The following is a 27247-nucleotide window of genomic DNA, read 5'->3' as shown; positions in this document are numbered from 1 at the left end:
GGGTACAAATGCACCTCAGAGAAAAACACTGGCTATCTAGAACACTTCACATTTCCTCATAGAAAAGACTACGACGAGGTCTCTTAGCTTCAGTTAATGTTTAAATTTCAGATTCTTTTTACTAGATCCAGTCCTTCCAGCTCTACAACTCACTATGTAAAAACAAGACACTGAGTTGTAGAGCTGAAAGGATTCGATCTCAGGTTTAAACTGAATGTAATTTCTTCTGGGGACATAGAAAAGGAGGAGGAACGCTGTGCAGATCATAGGCAAACACACCAAGATTTCATAGGCTGTGGTGGACAGAATACACTGATGTTCCCAATTCCTTGTATCTCCTTGTATCTGTATCTTCTTGTCACATTACTTTATAGTGTGTCCCTGGTCGTGGCCATGTGACTGACTTGGCCAACAGGATGCTATGAAATACCATGCCTGCAGAGCCTTGAAAAGCATGTGTGCAAGTCTGTTTGCCGTTCCTCTGCCTTTACCGTGAGAACGTGCTCAGGCCAGCCTTTTGAAGAATGAGGCACGTGGAGCAGAGCTGATTCACCCATGGAGTCCCAGCTGAGGCCATCTAGATCCACTAAATGCCTGCTGAAACTCCAGACATGTTAGGAAGCCCCATCCAGCTTAGAAGAGCTGCTGGGCTGCCTTACAGTGCATTGCAGGTGTGTGAGTGAGCCAGGCTGAGATCGGCTGAGCCCCACTGCAGTTCTGTGGTTGGTTGTCATGGGGCATTCACAGTGGCAGAAGATAACCCATGTCTAGGATAACCAGCTTTTTGGTCCTGCAGTCCTTTTCAGTAAGGGGTATACATATATCACCAGAACAAATTCATTCATTCCCTTATTCATCCAACAGACATTTACTGAGCATTTGCTCCCTGCCAGGCCCTAGGCTAGTCATTAAGGACACAGAAGTGAGTGAGGGGAAGTGCCCCAGCATTCATGGGGCTTCCATTCTAGTAACTCGAGACAAAAGAAACACACAAATACGAAATATGTCTGGTGGTAAAATGTGCCACGGAGGAAAAGAGATTAAGAATAGGAAGTGCTAGGTTGTGCTGGATGGTGGGGGCTTGGGATTTGATAGAGGACTGCCCAGGATGACCTCACTGATAAGCTGGTGGTCCAGCAGACACCTGAAGGAAGCAGAAGGCAGACATGTCAAGTGGGCATCTAAGGGATGGGCATTCCAAGCAGAGGGACCAGCAGGTGGAAGGGCCCTCCTGAGGGAGCAGACCTCGTGTACTCACGTTCAGTGAGCAGCACGGAGGCCAGTGTTCTTGAGGGGAGAGAGGTCAAGGCACGGGGCCTTGAGGCTGTTGTAAGGTTTTTAGCTTTCACGCTGAACATGCTGGGAAACCTTAGACGATTTTTCTGTAAAATTTTATATGGTTTTATATGGTTATATATATATATATATATATATATATATATAAAATATTTACCATTTGAACAATTTTTAAGTACACAATTCAATGGCATTAATTATATTTACCATGTTGTGCAGCCATTATCACTACTTCCAAAACGTTATCACCCGGCACAGAAACTCTGTAACCTTAAGGAACTGTCCATCTCCACCCCCAGCCCCTGGTAAGCTCTAACTTACTTGGTCTCTGTGAATTTGCCTGTTCTCAGTATTTCACCTAAGTGGGATCATGCAGTGTTTGCCTTTTTTTGGTCTGGCTTATTTGCTTCACACAATGTTCTCCAGGTTCACCTATGTTGTAGCATGTGTCAGAACTTCACGTCTTTCTATGGCTGAATACAATTCCATTCTGCTACGTACCACATTTTGTTTGTCCATTCATCTGTTGATAGCTTCTTCAGGTGCTTCCACCTTTGGGTTATTTATGAATAATGCTGATATGAACATCGGGATATAAGTATCTGAGTCCCTGCTTTCAATTCTATTGGATATATGTGGAATTTCTGAGTCATGGAGCACTAGATGGTATTTGAGGAGGAGAGAGACACAATCTGATTTATATTCAGAGCAGAAATAGGGGGACTGGCTAGACAGATTGTTTATTTTCAGATCATATAGTACACGGCAGGGAAAATCACCTCCTACAAGAATATTGAAGAGAAAAACACCTGCAGTGAATACCGCTATCCTATACCACAGATGCTGTGCGACTGTTCAGAGGAACTGCGCTCGCGTGAAGGATCACAGAAAAAAACAGCTACTCAACGTCAGTGAAAAGGGGGAACTGAAAAACACAAAGTATTTATTTCAGGCAGCTATCCTTTACAAATGCTACTGCTGCCTATGAAGACCGTATGTTTAAAAAGACCAAGGACCAGGTCGTCGTCTCATGGCATACAGGTGATTAGGGCAAGACGTCATCCATGTTCATGGATGCGATTCTACTAGTAACTTGATCAACCGGGCCCCAAGTGAGCGTTCACTATCGCGGTAGCCCCCATTCCACATCACATATTCACTGATCACTTCTATGGGTCAGGCAGCGCTCAGTGCTTCCCAAGCTTGATCTCACTTCAATGCCAAAACCGCTCTATCAAATGGACTCTCTTCCACTCGATTTACAGATGAGGAGAGACACCTAGAGAGGGTAAGTGACCAGGCAACGATCCCAATTAGTAAGGAACAGAGCCAAAATGCCAAACCCACAGTCTGACCTGATGTGCTTAAGGGCTACTAGGGCTGCTCTATTGTTTTTAAATGGATGTTTGCAAGAAGGAAGCCCTGGGAGCCAGAGGCCTGTGGAAGGGAAGACGCTGATCTTGATAAAGTCTGCGATGGTTTTTTGCCTTTATTGCCTTTTGAGTTTCCTTCTCAGGCGTTGGCAAATTTGAAAGGTGCTATAGCTTAATGTTTTAGGTTGACTTCCTATCAGATAACTGACTTGACCTATGGATTGAATACTTCTGTTTCTCAGTAATTTTATAGACTTGCATTTGGGAGCTAGAGGAACAGGAGACAATTTGTTTCTCTAAAACTCTTTAAATTTAAAACACTGCTTATATGCATATAAGAAATCTGCACTGGGCCAGGCGCGGTGGCTCACGCCTGTAATCCCAGCACTTTGGGAGGCCGAGGCGGGTGGATCACGAGGTCAACAGATCGAGACCATCCTGGTCAACATGGTGAAACCCCGTCTCTACTAAAAATACAAAAAATCAGCTGGGCATGGTGGCGCGTGCCTGTAATCCCAGCTACTCAGGAGGCGGACGCAGGAGAATTGCCTGAACCCAGGAGGCGGAGGTTGCGGTGAGCCGAGATCGCGCTGTTGCACTCCAGCCTGGGTAACAAGAGCAAAACTCCGTCTCAAAAAAAAAAAAAAAAAAAAAAGAAATCTGCACTTATACCCCCTAAATACATACACATTTACAAATGAATAATGAAAAAAATTTTAGCCATTGTTAACTATGTTAGAAAACACTCTTTTTTTCCGAACATATTCTATTTATTTAAAAATAATGTTCTATTATTTTAGGTACAATGCAATGTCCATACTCTTGAGTCTCACAGGAGAAACAGGCTGTCACTTTCATCATTAGAAAGGAAACTAGCAAACTACAATTTATGGTTAGAAGCAAGTCCTGTTCTGAAGAACCCATCCTCATAGTTCCCATGATAGGAATTTCAATATTCAACTGATAATTATCAGTTGAAAAGGGGCTTCTGGAATCTGCTTATCAAGATGTCAAATGACTTCAAAGAGCAAGTTTAGTGGCTTGACTGTGATTTTTTTTTTTTAACCATTGAAAAATATATTAATGTCCGCATCAGTTGAAGTAATAGAGGATTTCAACCTATTAAGTAGGTTTCCTACCTCTGCTAGAGAACCCATCCCATTCCACCCTGCATATCGCCGAAAGCCAAGTTCATTCAGTAACTATGAAACAGGCACCGAACTAGGGCCTGGAGCCAGTGGTGGGCAGACGAGCAAGGTGAGTCCTGCTTTCATGGGCTTTCCCTCATATTGAAACTTTCACTATGCTATGCGCGTGCTCAATAACTTTCCCACACATAGCCAGGCACAGGGGCTCGCGCCTGTAATCCAGCACTTCAAGAGGCTGACACTGGAAGACTGCTTGAGCCCAGGTGTTTGACACCAGCCTGGGCAACAAAGTGAGACCTCATCTCTACAAAAAAATCAAAAAAAAATTAGCCAGGCATGTTGGCGCACATCTGTAGTCCTGGCCACTCTAGAGGCTGAGGTGGGAAGATCACTCGAGCCCAGGAAATACAGGCTACATGTAAGCCAGGATTGCACCACTGTGCTCCAGAGCCTGGGTGAGAGAATAAAATCTGTCTCAAAAACAAAGCAAAACAAAATATTCCCACATGCACGGGAGAAACTTGAGTATTCACCCGTATTTTCTCCTTATTAAAACAAAAGTAGGTATTTTCCAGACTCCTGCAGTTAGATAGTTCTGGCCAAAGACAATGAATAGAAATATCAAGTGCCACTCCTGTGCCGAGGCAGTACAAAGCCTGGTTCACCAGCAATTGTCTTTCCTTGCCATGGAGACACGCAGTCGACTTGGGTCCCTGAGTGACTGTGTGGAGCACACAAGTACCTCACTCTAAACCACACACTGAATGGTACATTTTAGACACTCAGTGTGAGCAGGACAGAAACCTTGGTTACGTTAGCCCTGAGATTTCGGGGTTAATTTGTCACCAAGGCACAGCCTAACCTTTCCGGAACGAATACATGTGTTTGTTTGTAATGTGTTAAGTATAAATCCTATTTGACTTCAAAATCCAGAGGTCCCATTCTTTATACTAAAGATTATTATTGCCCTGGGCTTTCCAACTGCCCACAACTGCTGATGGATATCTGAGTCTGCATTCTGTCACTTCACTTTGGTTCCTTTCACAGTGAGAAAAATTTCCTTCTTTGCTTGCCTGAGTTCTTTTCACCTTCAAAGTCCAGTTCTAATCCGACCATATCTATGAAACTCTCTGTAGCAGAAATTGTCTGAAAACCCTCTCCACATTGATGGTTCCCCGTTAATACAGACGCCAAAAAACGATTTTCCAACCTCTTTTGTCCCCAGGGTATAAACATGAGACCTGGGTTCCACAATCAGATGTAATACATGTGAGACATTGATTGGGAGGCTTCATGAGGAAGCAGATAGGGCGTGGGGCTTCTGCCTTGCTGGGGCAGGGGGAGCAGAGGTGACTTCTCTTACAGGAAGCTCCTGTGTGGTTCTGGGTGTCGTTTTCGGAAAACTCGGCAAAGATTCTGCTCCCTAGCCCTTCTAATGATTCTGTGGACCATCTAGCATCCCTTTATAAACTCCTTCCTGTTGAACTCAACTGCTGTCTGTTGTTTGCAAAGAATCCTGACCCATACATTCCCTGATACCTCAAGTCTTCATAGAAGAGATCTCCTATCTTCCAACTTCTTATGATTCTAATACCAACCAGTTTAACGTTTAACATTTGACATATTATAGATTTGGTTTCATATGCATATGTATCTTAGTTAGTTTGGGTGACTGTAACAAAACGCCATAAACTGGGTAGCTTTTAAACAACGAAGATTTACTTCTCAGTTTTGGAAGCTGGGAAATCTAAGGTCAAGGTGTCAGCAGACTGGGTGTCTGGTGGGGGCCAGATTTCTAGTTTACTGACAGAGCCTTCTTGCTGTGTCCTCACACAGTGACAGGGCAAGGCAGCTCTCTGGAGCCTTCATTAGTATTGCATGAAGGTACTAATCCTCATCACGAAGACTCCACCCTCATGACCTAACCACCTCCCAACGGCTCCACCTCCTAACACCAGCGCAGCAGTGATTAGGTTTCAATATTTGAACTTTGGGAGGATGCCAGCAATCAGACCACAGCAGCACGTATCTTCTGTTCCCAATGAGACTTGAATTCCTTGAGGGCAGGATTATATATTAGACTTCTATATCCCAAGCAGTGCTTGGCACAGTGCTGGATCCACTTTTGGAATTTAGAGGATGACCATATAATGTATCATCCACACTAGGATACTTTGAGGAGTGGGAAAAGGGCATGTTATTAATACTATTACAACAGGTAGAAACCAGATCTGACACAGGAAGTCCTGATGCAGACAGACATGATTATCAAGGCACAATTAGGTGCTTGACGCATACAGTGTCATACTCATCAGTGATCACTGCTGACTGAGTAAAAAGGTTAAAGACATGTGAAGGCGAAACAGTGCAGTGAAAACATGAGTGCTGACACGTGGTCCTGGACCCCCGGTTCCAATCATCACAGGAGAGAATCATCTTCTGGCGCCTCCCTAGTCCCATCCTCCAGGGATAGATGGTTGGGCTGACATGACCTTTCAGGTTCTGCTGCTGCTGAAATACAGCTCTGGTTCTCCTAAGGGAGCCTTTTCCATTCAATGCTTTCATGATAAAGAATACCTCTTGCTCTTAAGAGATTCCTTTTTCCATTCAATGCTTTCATGATAAAGAATACCTCTTGCTCTTAAGAGATTCCTTTTAGATTTGGTAAAAAAAAAAAAATCATCCATAAAACTTTAACCACAAGAGCAATGAAGTCTCACAGGCGAGCCAGCATACCTACACAAGACACCTCCCTCAGCCAATCCCTCCCTACCAGGGTCACAACTGACAAGCAGTATTAACAGTGGAAAAGCCAGACCAAAAACTCCTCAAAGAGCAAGCCCATATTCATCATTCCTATCTCTGAGACTTGATCCAGGTCCTGGATAATAAACACTGCAACATATTATAAGACGCCAGGGTGCTACCTGCATGATGTATATGTGAGTAATTCAGACTCCGGGGCCTGGCTCTTCTCCGTAGCGCTCAGCTAGGGAAGGCAGTCCGGTCTTTGTCTCAGGCTCACTGCTCCTTGTGTCTCCTATGTTGAACGTGGGCAAAGGATGGAGAGGTGGGGAAAATGCCAACTCAGTTCCATCTTATGATGCCTCTATGTGGGTGTGCACAGCTGCGTAAAGAACTTCATTGTGTTCTAGCTGCCCTAGGTCAGGAGAGAGAGAGAAACTGAAGTCATACGAGTCAAAGGCCTCAATACCAAGCACATAGTAGAGGCTCACTAAATGGTAGCCATTATTATTATCGAGGCACAATTACTTCCCTGATGCATGCAATTTCCCTCATGATGCTCCAGCTACAACCCTCAGGAGGAAGAGAATTATCATCAGTGATTGCACAGTGATGCAAGTGAAATGAAAGCGAATTGTTTAGCATCAGCTCACTCTGAGGATACTTTGGATGCTACTCAAATTGGTACACGGAAGGTATTGTAAACACACTAAACGCAGTTTGAATTGACAGTCATACTAGTTTAGCTGCAGTGGCCAATAAAATATAGCTCAGCAGCACAGAATAAAAGCTATGCATCTAGACTGTGAAACTCAAATATGTCCTAACCACTCTTTAAAAGAAACCAACGGGACACAAAATCAAAAAGAAGACATGCGTAAAGTATTAAATGTACTATGGTTTTGTTTGTGACATGAACTTAGCATACAGGCAATGGAGAATTAAGTCTTCCATAAAGTTTAATAAAAAAAAAAAAGGAACTGAAAAAACTGCTTGGGATTGGAGCCACTACCTTGGAGGTGGAAGGAAAAATAGGAAGAAACATGCTCTCATTTGCTTCTAGCATGGTTAGCTGATCTGCCTGAAATTAGACCCACTTTCAAGAGTTTTAACTTAATTATTAAGCCATTTCTTAACCTCATGAATGTAGTTTTCATGTGCTTTCAAATCTGGCCTTGAACTAATAGACCCTTTCACTTCAGTGGTTCTGGAAATGAAAGTCAGAGGGAGAGGAAAGCATTTTAACTATGTTTTGCCAAGGGTCAAAGCTCTGAACATACAGTATAGTTTGTACATAAAACTCAGTACACCTGAATATCCTGCTGGCCCTTGTCTGGTAATGAAGCAAACCATGCCACCCTTTAAAAGTGCTGCTTCCTTTCGAAGCGCAGTCGGCTGTGTCGGTGCTGAGCTATCTAACTGCTCAAGTGAATCAGCTCTTAGGATCAAAGTCTCAGGAGATGAGAAACAGGCGGCACTTACAGACACCCCAGGGCAGCCTTCTCTTACCTTGTGAGAAAGAGAACGCAAGTCCAGGCTCCCATTCTAGAATATTAGTATTATTATTTTTTAAAAAGACACGAGTAAGAGGAAGAACTATCTGTCAGTAAGAACAGCCAACACGATGGGAGTATTACTGGAATCTCTTTCTGTTCATTTGTCATTTTTGTGGAGGCATCTGCTCAGTTGGTCTGGTTTCATCCGCCAGTGTCAGAAATCTATGGCTGATGAATACAACATTTGAAATGATAAAATACTGTGCAACTTTTCCTTCACGGATTAAAGTAAAATGCCTTGGCATGCATTGCAAATTAATAATGAAAATAGTAACCAATCCTTATTGACTGCGAAGCCATTTCCGTGTATATCCTGTGAAGCAGGTGCTACTATCACCCATTTACAGAGGGAGAACTGAGGCGGAGGGACATGACATTGAGTGACTGGCCCAAGGTCATATTTTTTGGTAATAGTAGAATCAAGATTCAAACCTGGGTAATCAGAATCCAGATTCATGTTCTTAATTGCTGCACTATAATGTACATGCAATCCATGAATGCAAAGCACATCTTTTTTTTTTCTGACAAGGTTTCATTCTTTCACCCAAGCTGGGCTGCGGCAACTCCCTGCAGCCTCGACCCTTGAAGCCAAGTGATCCTTCCATCTCAGCCTCCCAAGTAGTTGGGACTACAAGTGTGCACCATCACACTTGACTAATTCTTAAAATTTTTATAGAGACGAAGTCTCTCTACGGTGCGAGGCTGTTCTTAAACTCCTGGGTTCGAGCAGTCCTCCTGCCTTGGCCTCCTGAAGTGCTGGATTACCACTGCACTGAGCTGCAAAGTACCTTAAAGGTACTAAAAAAAAAATAAATAAATAAAGGAGGCCAAGTGTGGTGTCTCAGGCCTCTAATCCCTGCACTTTGGGAGGCTGAGGCAGGTGGATCACTTCAGGCCAGGAGTTCAAGACCACTGTGGCCAACATGATGAAACCCTGGCTCTACTAAACATACAAAAATTAGCTAGTTGTGGTGGCGCATGCATGGAGTCCCAGCTACTCAGGAGGCTGACACACCAGAATCACTTGAACCAAGGAGGCGAAGGTTGCAGTGAGCCGAGATCATACCACTGAACTGCAGCCTGGGTGACAGAGTGAGATTCTGTCTCAAAAAAAAAAAAAAAAGATAGAAAAGGAAAAGGAATCAAAATAAAAGCCAGGAAACCACTGCTTTTTTAAGCTATACTTATTAAATTCTGTCTTTATAATATTTAACATACCTACTATGCACTGTGTACTTTGTCCACATGATTTAATACTCTGCAAATCAGTGTAAGCAGCATTATACAAATGAAATTGCTGTGAGTCAAGAAAGTTGTACTTGATTATAGGAACTGTCACTGTAATTTGAACCCAAACCTGACAGACTCCAAATCCTTTACAGCTTTCATGATGCTCCTCTACTTCTTTCTTTAAAGCAATTTTTACTACTAACGATGAATTCAATAAGAAAAAAACTTTGCAATAAAACTATTCATAAGTTTAAAATTAGAAGAGAAAACGTTTCTTTCTGTCTTCTACCAGGCAAAGAATAGTTCTGACTTCTTAAGAATCAATCTTAAAAATGGTAAGATTCAAGTGATTTGTTATAACATAGGCCAGACAAGAAGAAAGAACATTAGTAGTAAGACTAGTTACCCTTTATTAACACAGACAGCAGTAATGTTCACATTCTCTCATTCCTGAGAGGCTTAGAGCTCTAATGCCATTTTTAACTGAACCCACAGGGAAGATAATTAAGGCTGTCCATTTTCTCATTTTTCCCCTCTCTCTCTTTTACTTATTTTATATCCAGTGTAAGCTTACTCTGGTGCACAAAAAGACACTAGTGTCCAGAAGTTATCAAATAGGACTCCTGCAATTAAAATGGGCAAGGCATTTTGGACATGGGCTTCAAAATACAGGCTTGACCTATACCCATTAGGATGGCCACTCTCAAAAGAAAAGCAATGTTGGTGCGAATGTGGATAAACTGGAGCCCTTATGCTCTATGGGTGGAAATGTACAATGGTACAGCTGCCATGAACAGCAGTCTGGCAGCTCCTCAAAAACCTAAAAACAGAGGTCCATACAATCCAGCAACCCCATTTCGGGACAAATACCCAAAAGAACTGAAAGCAGGGACGTGAGGCGATCACTGTGTACCCATGTTCATAGAAAACATTATTCGTAACAGCCAAAAGGTCGAAGCAACCTACATGTCCATCAATGGAGAAATGAATAAATGAAACGCGGCATCCACATAAAGTGGAATGGTATTCAGCCTTCAAAGGGAGGAAAATTCTGACATGTGCTATAACATGGATGAACCCTGAGGACATGATGCTAAGTGAAATAAGCAAGTCACAAAAGACACACACTGGTGACTGAACGATTCCACTTACATGAGATACCTAATGTTCTTAACGCGACTAACTATACGTTTACCGATGAGTGAGACAGCAAATTTTATGTTACGTATATTTTGCCACAATTAAAAAACAAAAACAAAAATACAGGCTTGAAAACTGGTAAGAATGGGATATAAATCCTGGCTTCCCTTTTCTACATTCAAAGTCTGTGACTCCAGATAAGCTATTTATTGAATTATTGATGCTCAGACTCCTTATGTGAGGAATGGGGCTAATAACAGCATCTTCCTCTCCGGGTTATGAGGCTGATGTGAGTGCACACATGTCACATATTTAGCACAGTATGTGGCCCATGATAAGCATGCCATAAATGTTGACTTTGGGTCATAGCAGGAGGCCTGGAAGAGTCAGCCAAAGACAATTATATGTCATGATGTTAAAATCTGACACTAATTGTGATTATGTTTGTAAAAGGTATCTTCATCTTTTAGAGGTATTTGCTAGTATATTTCTAGATGAGATAAAGTGATAAATGGGATTTTCTTCAAAATAATCAAGGTGGAGGGAAGAGAGCATAGAGGACATAAGACTGGCTATGATTTGATGACTGCTCATGGGTAATAGGGATGTGGCATCATTATATTATTCTCTCTGCTTTTGCATATGCTTGAAAATGTTCACAACATTTTCATAAATAGATTTCCATAATGGAGTTTAAAAAGAATCCTTGACCCCAATCTTGGATGATGGCTTTCAGAGAATTTTTCAAACTATTACATGTTCATGGATTTGGTATAGCGGATTCTAGGTCCTGTCTAGCCACAGGTTTTCTCCAGGTGGAGTAACTGAACAGCATAGCAATTTTTCCACAGAAGTCTTAATGGTGTAAAAAGATCATCACGATCAGAGCTTACCACAAAATTAGGCTGCGTGTGAGCACATGATAAAAATATCAATGCTCTTAGCATCTTAAAACTGTGTTTTCCTCATTGCCTATTCTGTCCCTCTCACTAAAAACACGCACAAAACTTTCACTATTCCCACCATTTTGGTAACACCCATCTAGTCTGTTGTACTTCTCATCAGTTTCATCAAAAGCCATCAAGTGATTAGCCAGGTGTGGTGGTGCGTGCCTGTAACCACAGCTACTCGGGAGGCTGAGGCAGGAGAATCGCTTGAACCCAGGAGGTGAGGGTTGCAGTGAGATTGTGCCACTGCATTCCAGCCTGGGTGACAAGCAAAACTCTGTTTCAAAGAAAAAAAAAAAAAAGAGGTCAAGTGAGACAAAATAAGTCCAAAGCATAGTATATTTTGCTTTAGATACCAGGGAGACCAAAATGGAGTAGTGTTTCAGGCCAGGAGTTCACAATAAACTTGGGCAACAAAGTGAGACCGTGTCTCTACAAAAAAGAAAAAATATCAGCCAGGGCTGAGTATGGTGCCTCATGTCTGTAATTCCAGCACTTTGGGAGGCTGAGGTGGGCAGATCACCTGAGGGCAGGAGTTCGAGACCAGTCTGGCCAACATGGTGAAACCCTGTCTCTACCAAAAATAAAAAATTAGCTGGGCGTGGTGGCTTGTGCCTGTAATTCCAGGCACTCAGGAGGCTGAGGCATAAAAGCTGGAGGTAGAGGCTGTAGAGTGGAGATTGAGAGCCACTGGACTCCAGCTGGGGCAAAAGAGTGAGACTCCTGTCTCAAAAAAAAAAAAAAAAAAAAAAAAAAAAAATTAGCCAGGATGGTGGTGCGTGCCTATAGTCCCAGCTACTCACGAGGTTGATGTGGGAGGATCACTTGAGACTGGGAGGCAGAGGTTGTAATGAACTATGATCATACCATTGCACTCTAGGCTGAGTGACAGAGGGAGACCCTCTCTCAAAAAATAATAAACAAAACCCCAAAACCAACAAAAGCCTTACTATTGTTCTTAACGTAAATACCCAAATCAATATTCCAACCCACTAGCCTCATGCTACAAGACTGTTTCTAGAGGCTCTGGTGGACCAGCAACCAACTGCCTTCCATCTTACGTGGGACTTTTGGGCCATTCTGGTTCAGAGTTGGGCTGGTGGTAGAACTGAAGATACCATTTTCTAGATTAGAAGAAAGAATGGCAGAGGAGAAAGGGTGCCCCAGAGAATTTAAATGGGGCTGCCCTTCTACATAGTAACACTACAGTCAAGGAACAAATAGAGGGGCACTCCATTTCCTTATTTATGTGTCACCCATGGTGACGTTTTAGAATACTACCTTTCCAAGAGGCAAACATGAAGGAATTCACTGAGGCAGAGTCTTTGAAATCATAATTTCCCCACCACTGCTACTTACTGAGAAAGACTTTTCACTGTGGCAATCTAAAATTAACCTCGTAAAGCATACTATGTGGAAAAACAAAAAAACTTAAAAAAATAAGCGGACCTCTTAAAACAATTTTCAAAGTATTGGCTAACATATAAAAAGCCAAATCTCTAGCAGGATCATTTAAATGCCAGAATAACTGCTTCCTCCTGGCCACCCATCCTATCTCCGAAGTATGACTTCTTTTCATCAACAGCAAAATGAGTGGTTATGTTTCTCAGGGTTTAGACTTATCCCCTGATTGTGCAGGCTGTACATTCGGTAGGATTTTGACAAACGCTACTCCACAGTACTCCACTGTGGATTGGCCACGTGTGCAGAGCCTTCGTGGGCACCTGTCAAGCACATCTGAGGTATCACTCATATCAGACATGAGAGTCCAGTACCACAATCAGTGAGAACACAGACAATAGTATCATCTTTGTTGCTGTTGTCAAAGTGAAGCTGTACCCCCTTGATTTTAACCAACGTGTCCTTGCAATTTGTTTTGAGGGAGAAAATAATAAACTGATTAAAACAATTTTGGAGTTACACGGCAAGATAAAGATCAGTTATTTTTTCCCCATATGTTAAATCATTGCTATATGCTTTTTTTTAAAGCGCTTAACAATTGTGTTGGAGAAAGGACATCAAATGATGCTTAGAAATGTGATACACATTTTCATTTCACACTCCATCAGCTTTTACAACTGTAGCTCAATGAAATGTAAGAGAGAGCTTGGCAAACAGCCATATTTACCAAGGTATAAAATAGGGGTCAGGTTACTTTTTTATAGAAAGAAAAAAAAAAACATGTTTAATTTTCACTCCACATGACTAAAGCAGATCTCCAGCTAACACCCTTCTGAAAGGCACCATAACTGCATATATGATACGGTTTAGTGCCTGTTCAGCCGTGGATTTTTACTAGAGTATAAACAGCTTTGTAAAGCAAGAAAACACTCCTTTCCTCATCTCCTTCCACTCCGGGTCTACTGACATAGAAACATACTGCATCCGAGCATCTTTTGGTGTCAACGTTTTTACTGGCAAATAATGGCTTTCACCCTCTGCCGCTAACCTGGAAGCAGAAACAACTTATTTCCTTTCCAGCCAGAGAAGCAAAGCTATCGGCATCAGCAAAAACACATCTTTCCAATTCTGATTTCAATCTGTCAGAAAGGATTAAGGCCTCACGCATACATAAAAAGGGACTATACATGCTGACAGAAACATGGTCTGGAATTGCTGTGCCCCCACAGCTGCTGTTTCATGAGCAGGGCAGAGAGGAGAGCATCTTTCACTTACCTTCGTCAAACCCGAGACTTCTCCCTTTGCAAGCGGTTTGCTGATGGAAGGCGTGTACACTCTGGCATCTGACACTGGCCGCCCTTTCATAAAATGTTTGCCTGATTCATAGATGTCCACTTCAACCATTTTCCCCATGAATGCAGGGTTCTTTGGCACTAAAACCTTAAACACATTTTTTCAGAGCCTTAATTTTTGAAAATAAACATTTTACTTTAGAATAGTTTCAGATTTATAAAGATTATGGCAAAGATACTATGGAGAGCTCCTGTACACCCAGCTCCCAGGTTCCTTATTATTACCATCTTACATTAGTATGGTTCATTTGCCACAGTGAATGAGCCCACATTTATATATTACCAATACTGTTAACTGAAGGCATACTTGATTCTCCAGTTTTCCTCACTGTCCCTCACTGTCATTTGTTGTATTCTGGGATCCCCTCCAAAGCAGGCTGTATCTTCTAGCTGTTGAGGGGTCTGGGGAGCCTGCAGGAAGGAAAGGCGCTTCCGCAAGGGCTCCCGGGCCCCTGGATAGTGCTCTTCTAGTCAAGATGCACCTAGTGTCAGAAGGCACGTGGAAGACAGGCCTGGGAAATCCCCAGCCATCCGCCAGCTGCTTTTGGACAGGCCTTTCATAGTTTGCTCTTGGCTATTCCATGCAATGAGGAAGACTGAGACAATACGGATGAAAGCCTTATACTTTTAATACTTTCCAAGTGAGCTGTCAGAGGAACGGTTTGAAAAGATACTTCAAATACAGGGCTGCGCGTTTGTGTTCATGCATGTGTGTGCGCTGCGTACTGTGTTTTGGGGGAGAAGGAGGAATGTTTAAAATAACCTTCCAATAACCTGGAATACTGCCGTTTGGTGCTAAATGCCTCCTGAAACTGATGGCTGCCACTCATTTCCCTTGCTCTGTTAGAAAAAGCATGTGTTTGTCAGTCCTGGGACTCTACCTCCATGAAGAACCAGTAGGCTGAAGGGTACTTTGGCTTGTTCACAGCAAACTGTCAGACTGTCTCTTTCCACTAGAGATTCCTGATGAAAGCACGTGTTTACCTCGAGCAAACGCTTCCCTTCCTTTGGGACCTACAGGTAGCTCGTGTGCATGATGTGTCCCTCACACTTCTGTGTCAACACTGGAGCTGCTTGCCAGTCTTTTCAAGTCGGAATCCAAACTAAATAGACCGATTCTAATCCAGTAACGCTTGGATATCTAGATATAATCTTCACCTCTGGAACTCATCTTATTTAGAAAAAAATAACTCCTATAAAATCCTTTATATGCTTAGTTGTCAAGAGAGAAAAGTCAGATGAGAGCCAGGAGTTCCATGTCCAATCTCTCTGAGAGGCAAAATCAAATCTTGGTCTGAGTTTGATTTTTACGACCACTGAGTTCACTGCTTCATCAAAGTATAAGAAAAAGTTCACCTGGGTGGTGAATTACTTATGGCAGGCAAAACGAACTAAAAGAGCTTTAGTGTTGGGATATAAAAAGCCCTTTTAAATCAGTTTTTATAAAATAAGAAAATCTCTAGACCAAACTAACCCTGGGAGACTTGGTCCTATTCTGGGGGAAAATAACCCTCCTTGATCTGCTGCCTTGATCTGAATGAAGGGCTCAGTGTTTCCCCCTCCTCCCGTTTTAATAATTGGGAAAAGCCTGACTGCTTTCAATTGGAGGAAGCAGCTAACGAGGCATGCTACTGCCTTTAAAATGAAGGGAAAAAAGTTCCCTGCTGAGGCAAAACCCAGATGGCAAAAGAAAGGAGAGAGAGGAGGCGACCAAAATGCAATCAGGCTCCTCCCCAGGGCTGAGCAGAAGGTTGGCCTCAATGGGAAAATGGCCCTCTGGAGTGTATTAATGAGATGGGAAATGGGGAAGAGACGCAGCCCAGACGTGGAGGGCTGGGAGCCCTTCCTCAACCAGAGTGTCCATGCTGCTGAACACGGCATGTTTAGTCTGAGCTTTGAAAAGCTCCCCTATTTCCTGGGGACCCACTGCCCAGTCTGAGATGATTCCCTGGGGAATGTCAATGCTGGGGGCTTCAGCTCCTCCTTTCCTGCCTTCTCACACAGGCAGCCTGCTTCCTCCGCCCGTCCCTCATTCGACTGGCCCACATCGTCCTTCAGGGTCTTCTCAAGCTCTGATTCCAGCCAGGACCCAGAGCAAACATTTTTACCTCTTATCTGATGAGAAAGAAGCAAAAAAGGAGGAAGCTCCATTTAATTTTAATACAGTCCAGAAAGATCAATGAAAATCGCTGGACCCCCATGGGAGTCTCCCGCACAGGCTCTCATGGGATGGGCGAGGAGGGCATATCCCATCTCTTCCTTGACCTTGGCCCTTGCCAGGGACCATGACCCTGAAAGAGGCACTCTGTTTCCCTCAGTCACTTTTGAATTGCTCTCCCACCTGGAGGAGAAGAAACCCCGATGCTGAAACAGGAGTCAGGCTCCTTTGGGGGGCAAAGGCAGGCCAGCTTCGATGGGCACGGAAGGAAGGCTAGTAAGCGGGGTGCACCCTGGGGTGGCCCGCAAAGCTCCCACAGTGAAGCTGCTTGGATCCTCACACCGGTCCGCACAGTCGTTTATACAATTTGAGCTGAGTCCAAGGAAAAGACTCTTTTCCCTCTGCTCCCAGCATTTTTATCAAGGTAGAAGTTAAAAAAAAACAAATACTAAAACTAAACAAAACTGAAAAACCAACCAACTAACCTACTAAAAAAACTGCGGGTGACGTGCCGGTGAGAGGAAATCCCTGCCCTTTCATGCTGCTGTCGCCCATGCAGACATCCTTCCTGTCGTCTGAGCAGGACCTTCCCCTGCTTTGCCAGGGTGTGGGAATTCTGGCAGTGTTAATTGCCTGGTTCCAAACGCTCAAAAGCCTAAGGCTGGTCCTGTCAAAGATTAATGTGGACTAAAATCGACGAAATACACGTATTCCTTTGTGGAGAAGGTATTGTAGAGTAAGTCACAAAGACAAACCCGTGTTAGCCTGGCTGACTTGAGGCTTCAAAACAGCCTTGTTGTGACAAGATTCAACACTCTCCCCTTTAAATGCCCTGTGCTTCAACTTTCAGAACTCTTTCTCATTTTGGAGAAGACTCAAGAATACTGAAGTGCCTCTTACCTGCTCATAGAATCGATTGTGTGCAACATAAAACTTGGAATCAAAAGATTCTTCTGTTACTAACACTTGCTGTCTTTCACCAATCTGTGGAGACAAGGGGAGGGGGAACAGGGGAACGAAAAGGGTCAACACCTGTGAATCCAAAAATAAAAACAAAGGCCAGCTCAAGTAGGTCTAGACCAAATAGCATCTTCTCGAATTTAAAGTAGATTGTACATCGCTGGCTATTTAATGACGAACACCGCTCAAATCACGGATTCAGATTTTTTGAAAGACATTAATTATGTGGCAACATAAAATTAGCATGGTATAAACTCTTATTTTCCTACATAACTCTAAAACAGAACTTGATCTCCTTCAACATAAGTAAGATAATTAAAGCTTCTATGACATATAAAAATCTTCTAAATATCACTTTGTTTCCTGAAACAAAGTTGCAAAACAAGCCAGAACAAGCTGCTTCTAATCCAAATTCATGAAAATATTTTGGCAATATGAAAGAATAGTAATAAACATTAATTTGAGTTATGAGGGATGTAACACTAAAGAAAATGCCTCTGAACACTAGTCATCAGGACCCTGTACCTCCACATTTCATATCTTGCATACAATTCTGAAAGTACTGACTAACTCACAGAGCTATTTGCTTATTATATACCTTTTCTCTGTCACAGGCAACTGTCTCTTTGCTGCAGTCATGACCCCATGTTCATTTATTATTTTACAAAGAGAAAGACAGTAAAAATATGGAACTGTTAATTTTCTACAGGATTGGTGTACATTATGATCTCAGCACCCATTTTTAATAGCAAAGAAGTAAATCAGCCAAAACAAAGGGTAAAGCAGTGTGACTATTCTAAGGAAATTCTACCATTTCCAAGTTTATTCTACTGTGAAATGCAGCATTTAAAGTAGCAATTACTCTTTTTTTTTTTTTTTTTTAAGACAGACTCTTGCTCAGTCAACCCAGGCTGGAGTGCAGTGGTGCGATCTCGGCTCAATGCAACCTCAGCCTTCTGGGTTCCAATGATTCTCCTGCCTCAGCCTCTTGAGTAGCTTGGATTACAAGCATGTGCCACTATGCCAAGCTAATTTTTTTATTTTTAGTAGAGACAGGTTTCGCCACGCTGGCCAGGCTGGTCTTGAACTCCTGATCTCAGGTGATCTGCCCGTCTCAGTCTCCCAGCTTACAGGAGTAAGATACCACGTCAGGCCTCAATTACTCTTTTTACAAGGTTGTCAAAATTTCTGGCACAGGAAACGGACTGTACTGAATGATTGTGCTGGGGATTATTTTTACCATTGCTACTTAATAACTACAACTCCTGAAATTAAAGCCCAAATGGCAAGATAATTTTTTAAAATTCCTATTCTCATTTGTAGGGACTTGTCACCACGTTCAGGCGGTTACCATGAAGGAAACATAAACACAGCTGCACTAAACAGACCACCTAACAATTAAAAAAAACCATCAAACTCCCCTCTCCATCATACAATGCCAGTACCTCAATACACCATAATTTACTATCTAGTATACTAGTCAAAACGTAGCCTTCCTAGCCGAATGTTGTAAGGTCTCTGAGATGACACTTACTAAAGACTCTCTTCCACTCTCTGAAAAACAATGAAAGGTCTGGCAACATTAATTCCCTTAAAAAAATCAAGTAGCAAAAAAAGAAATTCCCCCCAACTTCCACATTGAGCTTCAATAACTCTTTTTATAGAAAAGAAGTGGTGAATACAGGGTCTCACTGAAGTATATTCTTCTAGAAGAAAACTGAGAATGTTTGCACACATTTCCCAGTGTGAGTTGCTTATGACTTGGGATAAGTATCTGTCAATGGTTCTTAAGGAAATCTGCAATTACACTTCATCTAACAACAAGTTTTCAGGAAATTAACAACAATATGAAATTGTAGAGCCACTGAAAACGATGCCGCTTCTTTCTTCTTATTAGAATCACTGTGGACAGTAAGGGCCATCATGTCTGGGCTGCTCTATTTCATCTGGAGATGATAACAATGACAGTAATATATACAGACTTAAAAAGCCAGGCTATGTTTATATACTAGAAAGCTGGAGTTTTAATCAGCCATAAGAGAACTATTTGTAGGTGAGTATTTAACTATTATTTCACAAAGAGACTCGTGAGAACTGCTACGTGCACGAATTCATAGTGGCAAACGCTTTTTCAGTCATCCTATTTGTAACCCCAACTGAGGACCCAGTCTCACTGGCAAGGCCCTTAAACATCTAAATAGCAGCCGGGCATGGTGGCTCATGCCTGTAATCCCTGCACTCTAGGAGGCAGAGGTGGGCAGAACACTTGAGTCCAGGAGTTTGAGACCTGCCAGGGTAACATGGCAAAACCCCGTTTCTATAAAAAAAAAAAAAAATACAGAAATTAGCTCAATGTGGGTGGTGTGCGCCTACAGTCCCAGTTACTTAAGAGGCTGAGGTGGGAGGATGGGTTGGGCCTGGCAGGTTGAGGCTGCAGTGAGTTGTGATCATTCTACTTCCTGCATTCTAGCATGGGTGATTGAGCAAGACTCTGTCTCAAATAAATACATAAATAAAATAAAATAAAACAAAACATCTCCAGAGGCCAGGCACAATGGCATGTTTGTAATCCCAGCACTGTGGGAGGCCAGGGTGGGTGGATAACTTGAGGCCAGGAATTCAAGACCTGCCTGGCCAACATGGTGAATCCCTGTTTCTATTGAAAATACAATTAGCCAGGCATGGTGGCATGTGCCTGTAATCCCAGCTACTCGGGAGGCTGAGGTGGGAGGATTGATTGAACCCGGGAGGCAGAGGTTGCAGTGAGATGAGATTGCACCACTGCACTCCAGCTTGGGGGACAGGGTGAGACTACTGTCTCAAACAAAGGAAAAGAAAAAAGAAAAGAAAAGAAAAATCTCCAGAACATACTGAGCAAAAACAAGCCTAAGGAAACTAGGGCTTTGATTAAAACCTGCTGCGAGCCATCCCAGCCCCTTAAAATAAATATATATATTATAAATATATAAAACTTGCTTGAGCCCGGGAGTTGGAGGCTGCAGTAAGCTTTGATCATGTCACTGCACTCTAGTTTGGGCAACAGAGTGAGAACCTATCTCAACAAAGGAACAAACAAAAAATAATAAATGCTTTCCTCAATATTTTTTAATGAAGTCACATTGATGTGAATATCAAATATAACCTTTAAGAGAATCAACTGTTTCAAATAATATTAAAGTCAACACCAAAGTTAGGGAAGAATGAGTTCAGATGAAACTCTGGAAGATGCCACTTCACCTGGGTTGCAAATGAAATTGTGGGCTAAGCGAATATATACAAGCCTCACTTTCTTTTTAAAGTGAGCAGCTTCACCTACGTTTTCCAACTATTGTCTCTCCCACGCCATATGGTAGCCCTGTGTGGTTAAAGACCCTTATATAGGCCAGGTGTGGTGGCTCATGCCTGTAATCCCAGCACTTTGGGAGACTGAGGTGGGTGGATCACGAGGTTAGGAGATCGAGATTATCCAGGCTAACATCTCTACTAAAACCCCATCTCTACTAAAATTACCAAAAACATTAGCTGGGCATGGTGGTATGTGCCTGCAGTCCCAGGAGAATCACTTGAACCTGGATGGGGAGGTTGCAGTGAGCTGAGATTGCACCACTGCACTGCAGCCTGAGTGACAGAGCAAGACTCCGGCTCAAAAAAAACCCAACAAAATCTCATATAACAAGATTGAGAGTAAAATCATCCTAGCTTGCCATATCCAAAGAGTGCTTCTGTTATCAGAGCAAGGGCGTTCTAGTCACAGAAAAAGACAGGGCATCTTGGAGAAAAGTGTCAAGGCTACAGATATCCTCAGACCTCTAGGACCACACCAATCCGTTATTACGCCAATGGAAGAGCCAGTCCAGTAGAAGGGATCAGAGTTTATCTTAAAGAGAGTCTACACTCATCTGAGAAGCAAACTTCCAGGGCTGCCTCACCATCACTGACAACTCCTTGCCTAACGGCTGAAACTACCAGCGGGAAAACGTTACATCACTGTGAAAACTGGACAAAATCCTGCAAGTAAGGAAGAAGCTGAAAGCCATGGTGTTCATAAGGTGTGTGACTGGTGGCCTGTTATGGTTTGTCCTGCCAAAACTCATGCTGAAATTTAATAGCTAATGAAACAGTCTTGAGAGGCAGTGTCTTTAAGAAGTGATTAGGTCATTAAGATTTGTTAATGTCTTGCTTCAGGGACTGAACTGGTTCTTGAGGGAACGGGTAAGCTCCCGTGAGAGCGGGCTATTATAATGTGAGGCTGCCTTTTATGTCTGGTCTCTCTGAAAGCCCTTGTGCTTTCTGCTGAGTTGATATTTAACGGGCTGCCTGATCCTGGACTTCTCAACCTCTAGAATCGTGAGCCAAATAAACTTCTTTTCCTTATCAATTATCCAGTCTTGGGTATTCTGTCATAGCAACAGAAAATGAACCAAGGGCACAATATAACTGCTCAGCAGAAATGATAAAGATACAACTGAAATTCTAAGTCCGAAGAATGGTCTAGTGGGTGCATCAAGAGAATTGTAACATTCAAGGATAGAAAGAAAGAGGAAAAGGATTTGGATGGGCGATGAAAGGTCAGAAGCAGTAGCGCATAGTTCTAGCAGAACCTCAGTGAAAAGAGTCTGAAGAGGGTTCTTTGAAATCCACAGATGCTACATATTTGGACTGGTCAGAAGGGGACAAAGACACAGGGTCTGAGTAGATGATTTTTGAGATGACAGAGACCTATGTTTTGAGCCTTCACTTTCCTCACCTAAAAATGAGAAGTTGGTAGAAGTGGGATGGAAGTAGGCAGAAGGGAGCAGGGTGCCAAAGGGGAGGTGGATTACAGTATTTAAAGGATCCTTCAATTACAAAGTTTAAGTCATTGGTGAAGATAGACCTGCAGGTTAGGGATGGCATGTTCAAATCTTTCCTGGGAATTAGCTGAAGGAAATTACGTACTCCAAATCAAGCCCCCCCCCCCCCTCTCTCTCTCTCTCTCTCTCTCTCTAGCAGTGAATATATGCTTACAGCCCTCTGCAAATTACAGCTACCTTCTTGCTATACTTAACTTGATTTTCAATATAGTACCTGCGAGGAAACAACTATAAAGTGTCTCAAGAGGCTATTGAGTGATTTGCTGTTTCCTTAAAGAAGCCTTGCCAAAATCTCAATGAAGCCTGGCTGGGTGTGGTGGTGGCTCACACCTGTAATCTCAGCATTCAGCGAGGCCAAGGCAGGAAAATCATGTGAGGCCAGGAGTTAGAGACCAGCCTGGGCAACACAGCAAGACCTTATTTCTAAAAAAAAAAATTTTTTTTAATTAGCAGGGTGTGGTGGTGCACACCTGTAGTCCCAGGTACTTGGAATGCTAAGGCAGCAGGATTGCTTGAGTCTAGGAGTTCAAGGCCAGAGTGAGCATTGCACTGCTGAACTCTAGCCTGGGACCCAGAGCAAGAGCCTATGTCTAAATAGAAAAAGGAAATTTCAACAAAGTCTTTTCTTATACTCCTAAGAAAGATGCCCTTTTCCTTCTGATTTGTTTATAGGCATATAGTTTATGGCTGGTTAAACAAACTGATGTTTATTTAATTTCAGTAACATGCTAGAGGTTAAAGGTTTCTGTTGAGAATAAAATGCTCGGTTTCCATTTACAAAGCTTTGCCTTTTAAGAGATCTGTCAGGAAAGTAACTTGATTGTAACTGTCTGAAGCAAGGGACAACTCTTACCTTCAGAGCTTTTTCTTTTACTTAATTCAGCTCTATGGACTTTTGAAAGTGGCTGTTGGTTCTGGTACCTGCTTTAACAACCTAGGCATACTTAATAATTTATTCATCCAATGTAAGTAGAGAAAATAATTTTTTCCTAGGATGTATAGGACTTCATTTTGCCATTTTAACATTATTTAAAAAGATATTTTATGAAAAAGGAATTATAAAACATATGCTTGTAAAACTATCCCTTGCTTTCTCTGACTGGGTCACCGATGGGAAGGAAGGCTCAGGAAAAGTGTCTACAAGACCCTGCATTACTGCTGACCTCGCAGGGCTGCTGAGAAATATGACCCCTGGCTGTGAAAGAATGAGTGTGCTACAATTTTCTAGGCCTTGTTGAAAAGATATGAGAAAAGCTCTTACACTTTTTTTTTAAGAAAACCACAAAGGCAGAAAATAAAGGCAGTATTCCCGTAGACAAAGAACATAAGACCCTGGAGGGGGCTTAGCAATCTCTCTGATTTTGCAGGGAGGGAACGAAGGGCTGGCAAGATGGGTGATTTGCTCAGTGGCAGTGGCAGAAGAAAGGGAAGTCTTTGAAATCTTCCCACTACTAGATGCCTCCTATTTAATTGCTAGCTGTGGAACACTTACAACATCAGGGATCTAATTCTGCAGTGTATGACTTTTCCTTGAGTAGAGAAACATCTGTGACAAACAAATAGCAGTGTTTTTAAATTCAATTTTGGGGCAGATTTTTTCAGTGAGTTACATAATTAGCTAGCTGTGTCATTTGTGTCACATCTCTGCTTAAATTTCCCAAGTGCCTGAAGTTGTGAAAAACATCAGTTCTAACCATATGGCCAGAGAATGCAGATAAAACACACACTTGCATTTAAAAAGCAGGGGTTTCCAACAGAATTTGGTTGCTGAATGAATGCTCATTGAGTACACTCCATGCCATCATTTGTCCTGAAACAAACTCTATTCTACCAGGCTATATAAGGATATATAGAGAGAAACAGAATTGTTTGAAGAAAGGCAGACATTACTCAAATTAAACAGAGACATCAGGGTACTGGAGCTAACAGTAAGAAATGCTGCTTGCAAAAGTATTCTTTGGATTACTAAAAGCAAAGGTTTCTCTTACTTTTCTCTCTGTAACTTTTTTCCCCTTCTTACTTTTGCTTTACTTAAACAGAAAGCCTGACGTGGCTTTGGAAAATAGTGTCAGTCAATTTCTGTTCTAAGATGCTGAGTTACAAAAAGATTTCAATATTACTATTTAGAATACCCAAAAATTCAAAGGACACACATGCACACACACACAGACGGACACACACACACACACACACGTATGTATGTATGTATGTATGTATGTATGTATGTATGAACCTTGCAAGATAGACAGTTATTTCTTGAAAACAGTGTTAGGAAGTAAAGAAATTATTTTGTTTCCCCTGAAGAGTTGCTGACAATTATTTTTTCCATCCATTCTTTGCCTTAGGAAAAGAACAGAGATTAAAACACCCATATCAAAAGTTCCTGTAAGCATTTACATCATGGTCCTAATAAAGTTGAATTTTGTCTGTGTTTATCCTACAGAATATTCTGACATGCTACTTCTGCAGCTCAGTATTTTCTTTTATCGTAATAAAAGATAATAAATTACAATTTTTCGACCTGACTGGTTTCTGAATGCCTAACTCTGGGAAATGTCAAATGTCTTTCTTTAGCTCCAGTCAAATTAGTTTTTTTTTTTTTCTTCCCCCCCGCACCCAAGCTGCCTGGAACATGTTAAACACAAGGCTGTGACCTTAAACTCTGAAATAATATTTCTAGTGTCTGTGCAAAAGCCTGCCCTCACATACACCTTTAGACTAATTACTGCAGTGTAACGTTGCCAGTGAACCGCTGTAATTACACTTGGAGAAAAGTATGGTCTTGTTCTTTCCTAGCTAATGAAAATGATAACCTTTCCATTTTGATTCATCATTCACAACAGGCAGAGCATGCGATGCTGGGTCTCCAGGGTATACGGTAATTTTCCTGACTGTTTATGCACACTTCTATTTTCTGGCCCTGCAGAAGCTGGAATTAAAGAACCAGGCATACTTATGCTAAGAACGGTCAACAATCATAACAGCAATAACATTAAAATTTAATGTCATCCTTACTCCACAATGCCATTCTACAATGAAATAGGGCCACGACACAGGAATATGTGTCAAAAACGATGATAGCATAGAAAACAAGTAACGAGCCTTTAAGTCCATTGTATTCAAAACGCCACCATCAGTTCATTGGTCTACTTAAGGATTCTTGAGAGAAGATGTTGAACAGTTTATTCTCAAAGTGCTAGACTGGTAGCTGCTTCTTTAACAATGACCAGAAAGGCATTCATTAGATTATTTGAAAACACTGTCCTCTGTGAAGAAAAATTATTTAGGTATACTTATTAATAGGAAAAAATTGTTCATGTTCCTTTTAAGTGGAATATCCATATTTTAAAGTATATATGCTTCACTATTCATTGTCATGAGTATCTTAGCAGTCTTATTTCTTTCTTCTTGGCATTTCAGAAATAAACTAAGCAGACAGAAAAACTGCAAAACAATATGGCTTTTCAAAAGTTCTTCCTCCCTTCCTTGTGCAGTGATACATGATACAGACCAGACCCGAGGCATTTCTACTGAATTGAATCAGACTGTGAAGTTTCTCCTAACAAGAATCTCCCTTGTGCTTTTCTTCATGCTGGTTGGTTTTCTTCTAGCCGTGTCTACCCCAGTAAGAGGAAGACAATCCAAGGAAGTCTCTTCCCAGCTGGCGGCAAAGTCCCATTCTTAGTAACAAAGCTATTTTCATCTGGTGATCAAGAACCAATAGCTAAGAGCAAATAGTTACACAAGAAATGCCAGGCTGATGCCTTCCTGGCATCAGGGAGCCATACCTAGTGCTAACTAAGCTGCCAGTTCAAAAAGCAGGTGCATGTTAATCACTTGTCTGTACATTCTGAGTATTCTAGACCATTCAGAGGTATTGTCTATAATGCTCTTTGTGGAATTAAAAAAAAAAAATCGTGGTAAGAACATATAGCATGAAATCTACCCTCTCAACAAACCCAAACAAGTTGGCCCTCCTATCACGCAGCCGGCACAAAGTACATCAGGTCTGTTGTTGCCCACACTGGGCAAGCTTTGTCATGCCCAGGCAGCCGGGGAAAGTGCTCAACATTGCAAACTGAAGTCCGATGGCCAGATACTGCCAGTAGTATCTACCCATGAGATCTGACTCATGGAAAGGGCCAGTGGGACCAACAACGGATATAAGTGTAGAACTTTTTAATGAAAAGCCCAATCCTAAGAATTGAACAGAATTTCCATTCACTTCCACCCTCGTCTTGTATTCCCGTCGGTCTCTCTCAGCCATTACTCGGCAAGTCTAGGCCAGTTCTCTTTGAGAGCAGATTCTCGGAAAGGGACATACTCATACAAGTAGACTGTACACCTTAAATAGATACAATTTCATCTGTGAGTTGAAAAGATGAAAAAAAAAAAAAAAAAAGAAGCCACAAAATACTCGGAGGAAATACAAATTATTAGTCATGTAACGTGTTGAGGAAACATTTTTAACATAATGCCATGTTGCCATAAATCAAGTTTTTAACTACTGATTTAAACAATAATTTATAGGAAGATTGTCAAAACTAAGAAAGCAAATAGAAAAAACGGCAAGTATGACATACATATTAATGACAAATTATATATTATGCAATATATAAAGAGCCTTTACAAAACAGTAAGAAAACCATAAATGTTCCCAACAGAAAAATAAACTGCTAAAAAAGCAAATCACAACCAAAAATCTAAAGTATCTACATACAGTACACCTGTGAAAAAAGTTCAACTTCGCTTTCAAGAAATAAATACTAAAATAAGGAAATATAATTTCTTTTTTTTCCCCCACAAATGGGCAAAAATATGTATGAATACTGGGCTGTGCTTCTGGGAAGAAATGTTTTTCATACGTTTCCTATCCCCAAAAGGCACAAAAGTGACCAGTGATAACATTTAATAGGTCACTGTCTTGGAAGTTACTTGTAGAATTTTTGTTTCATTCATGACACAAAAAGTAAGCCAAATTAAAAAAAATGATTTGCAAAAGCGATGAAGAAAGAGATTGTTTCTGTAATCTGGTAATCTGCAGCAGCCACCGGCCAGCTCTCTTCACACTTCCACTGCTGCGAGTCC

General features: G+C 41.8%; 1 protein-coding gene across 5 annotated transcripts in view; it reads right to left on the bottom strand.

The window, feature by feature from the left end:
- CDKAL1 (CDKAL1 threonylcarbamoyladenosine tRNA methylthiotransferase) overlaps positions 1-27247 on the bottom strand; it is a 731789-nt gene that overhangs the window by 25014 nt on the left and 679528 nt on the right. For 4 of the 5 annotated variants that reach the window (XM_003927310.3, XM_074398506.1, XM_010338014.2 and 1 more), the window contains 2 exons: positions 17247-17330; positions 14112-14276 (listed from right to left, as the gene is read on the bottom strand). In XM_003927310.3, the coding sequence (XP_003927359.1) occupies positions 14112-14276; positions 17247-17330 (249 nt within the window). Of the gene's footprint in view, positions 1-14111; positions 14277-14359; positions 14600-17246; positions 17331-27247 lie in introns of those variants that run through there. The other variant, XM_074398507.1, reaches the window with a different exon arrangement.

The sequence above is a fragment of the Saimiri boliviensis genome, chromosome 4 (assembly GCF_048565385.1).
Source record: "Saimiri boliviensis isolate mSaiBol1 chromosome 4, mSaiBol1.pri, whole genome shotgun sequence".
Lineage (NCBI taxonomy): Eukaryota > Metazoa > Chordata > Mammalia > Primates > Cebidae > Saimiri > Saimiri boliviensis.
This window is presented reverse-complemented; position numbering and strand designations above follow the sequence as displayed.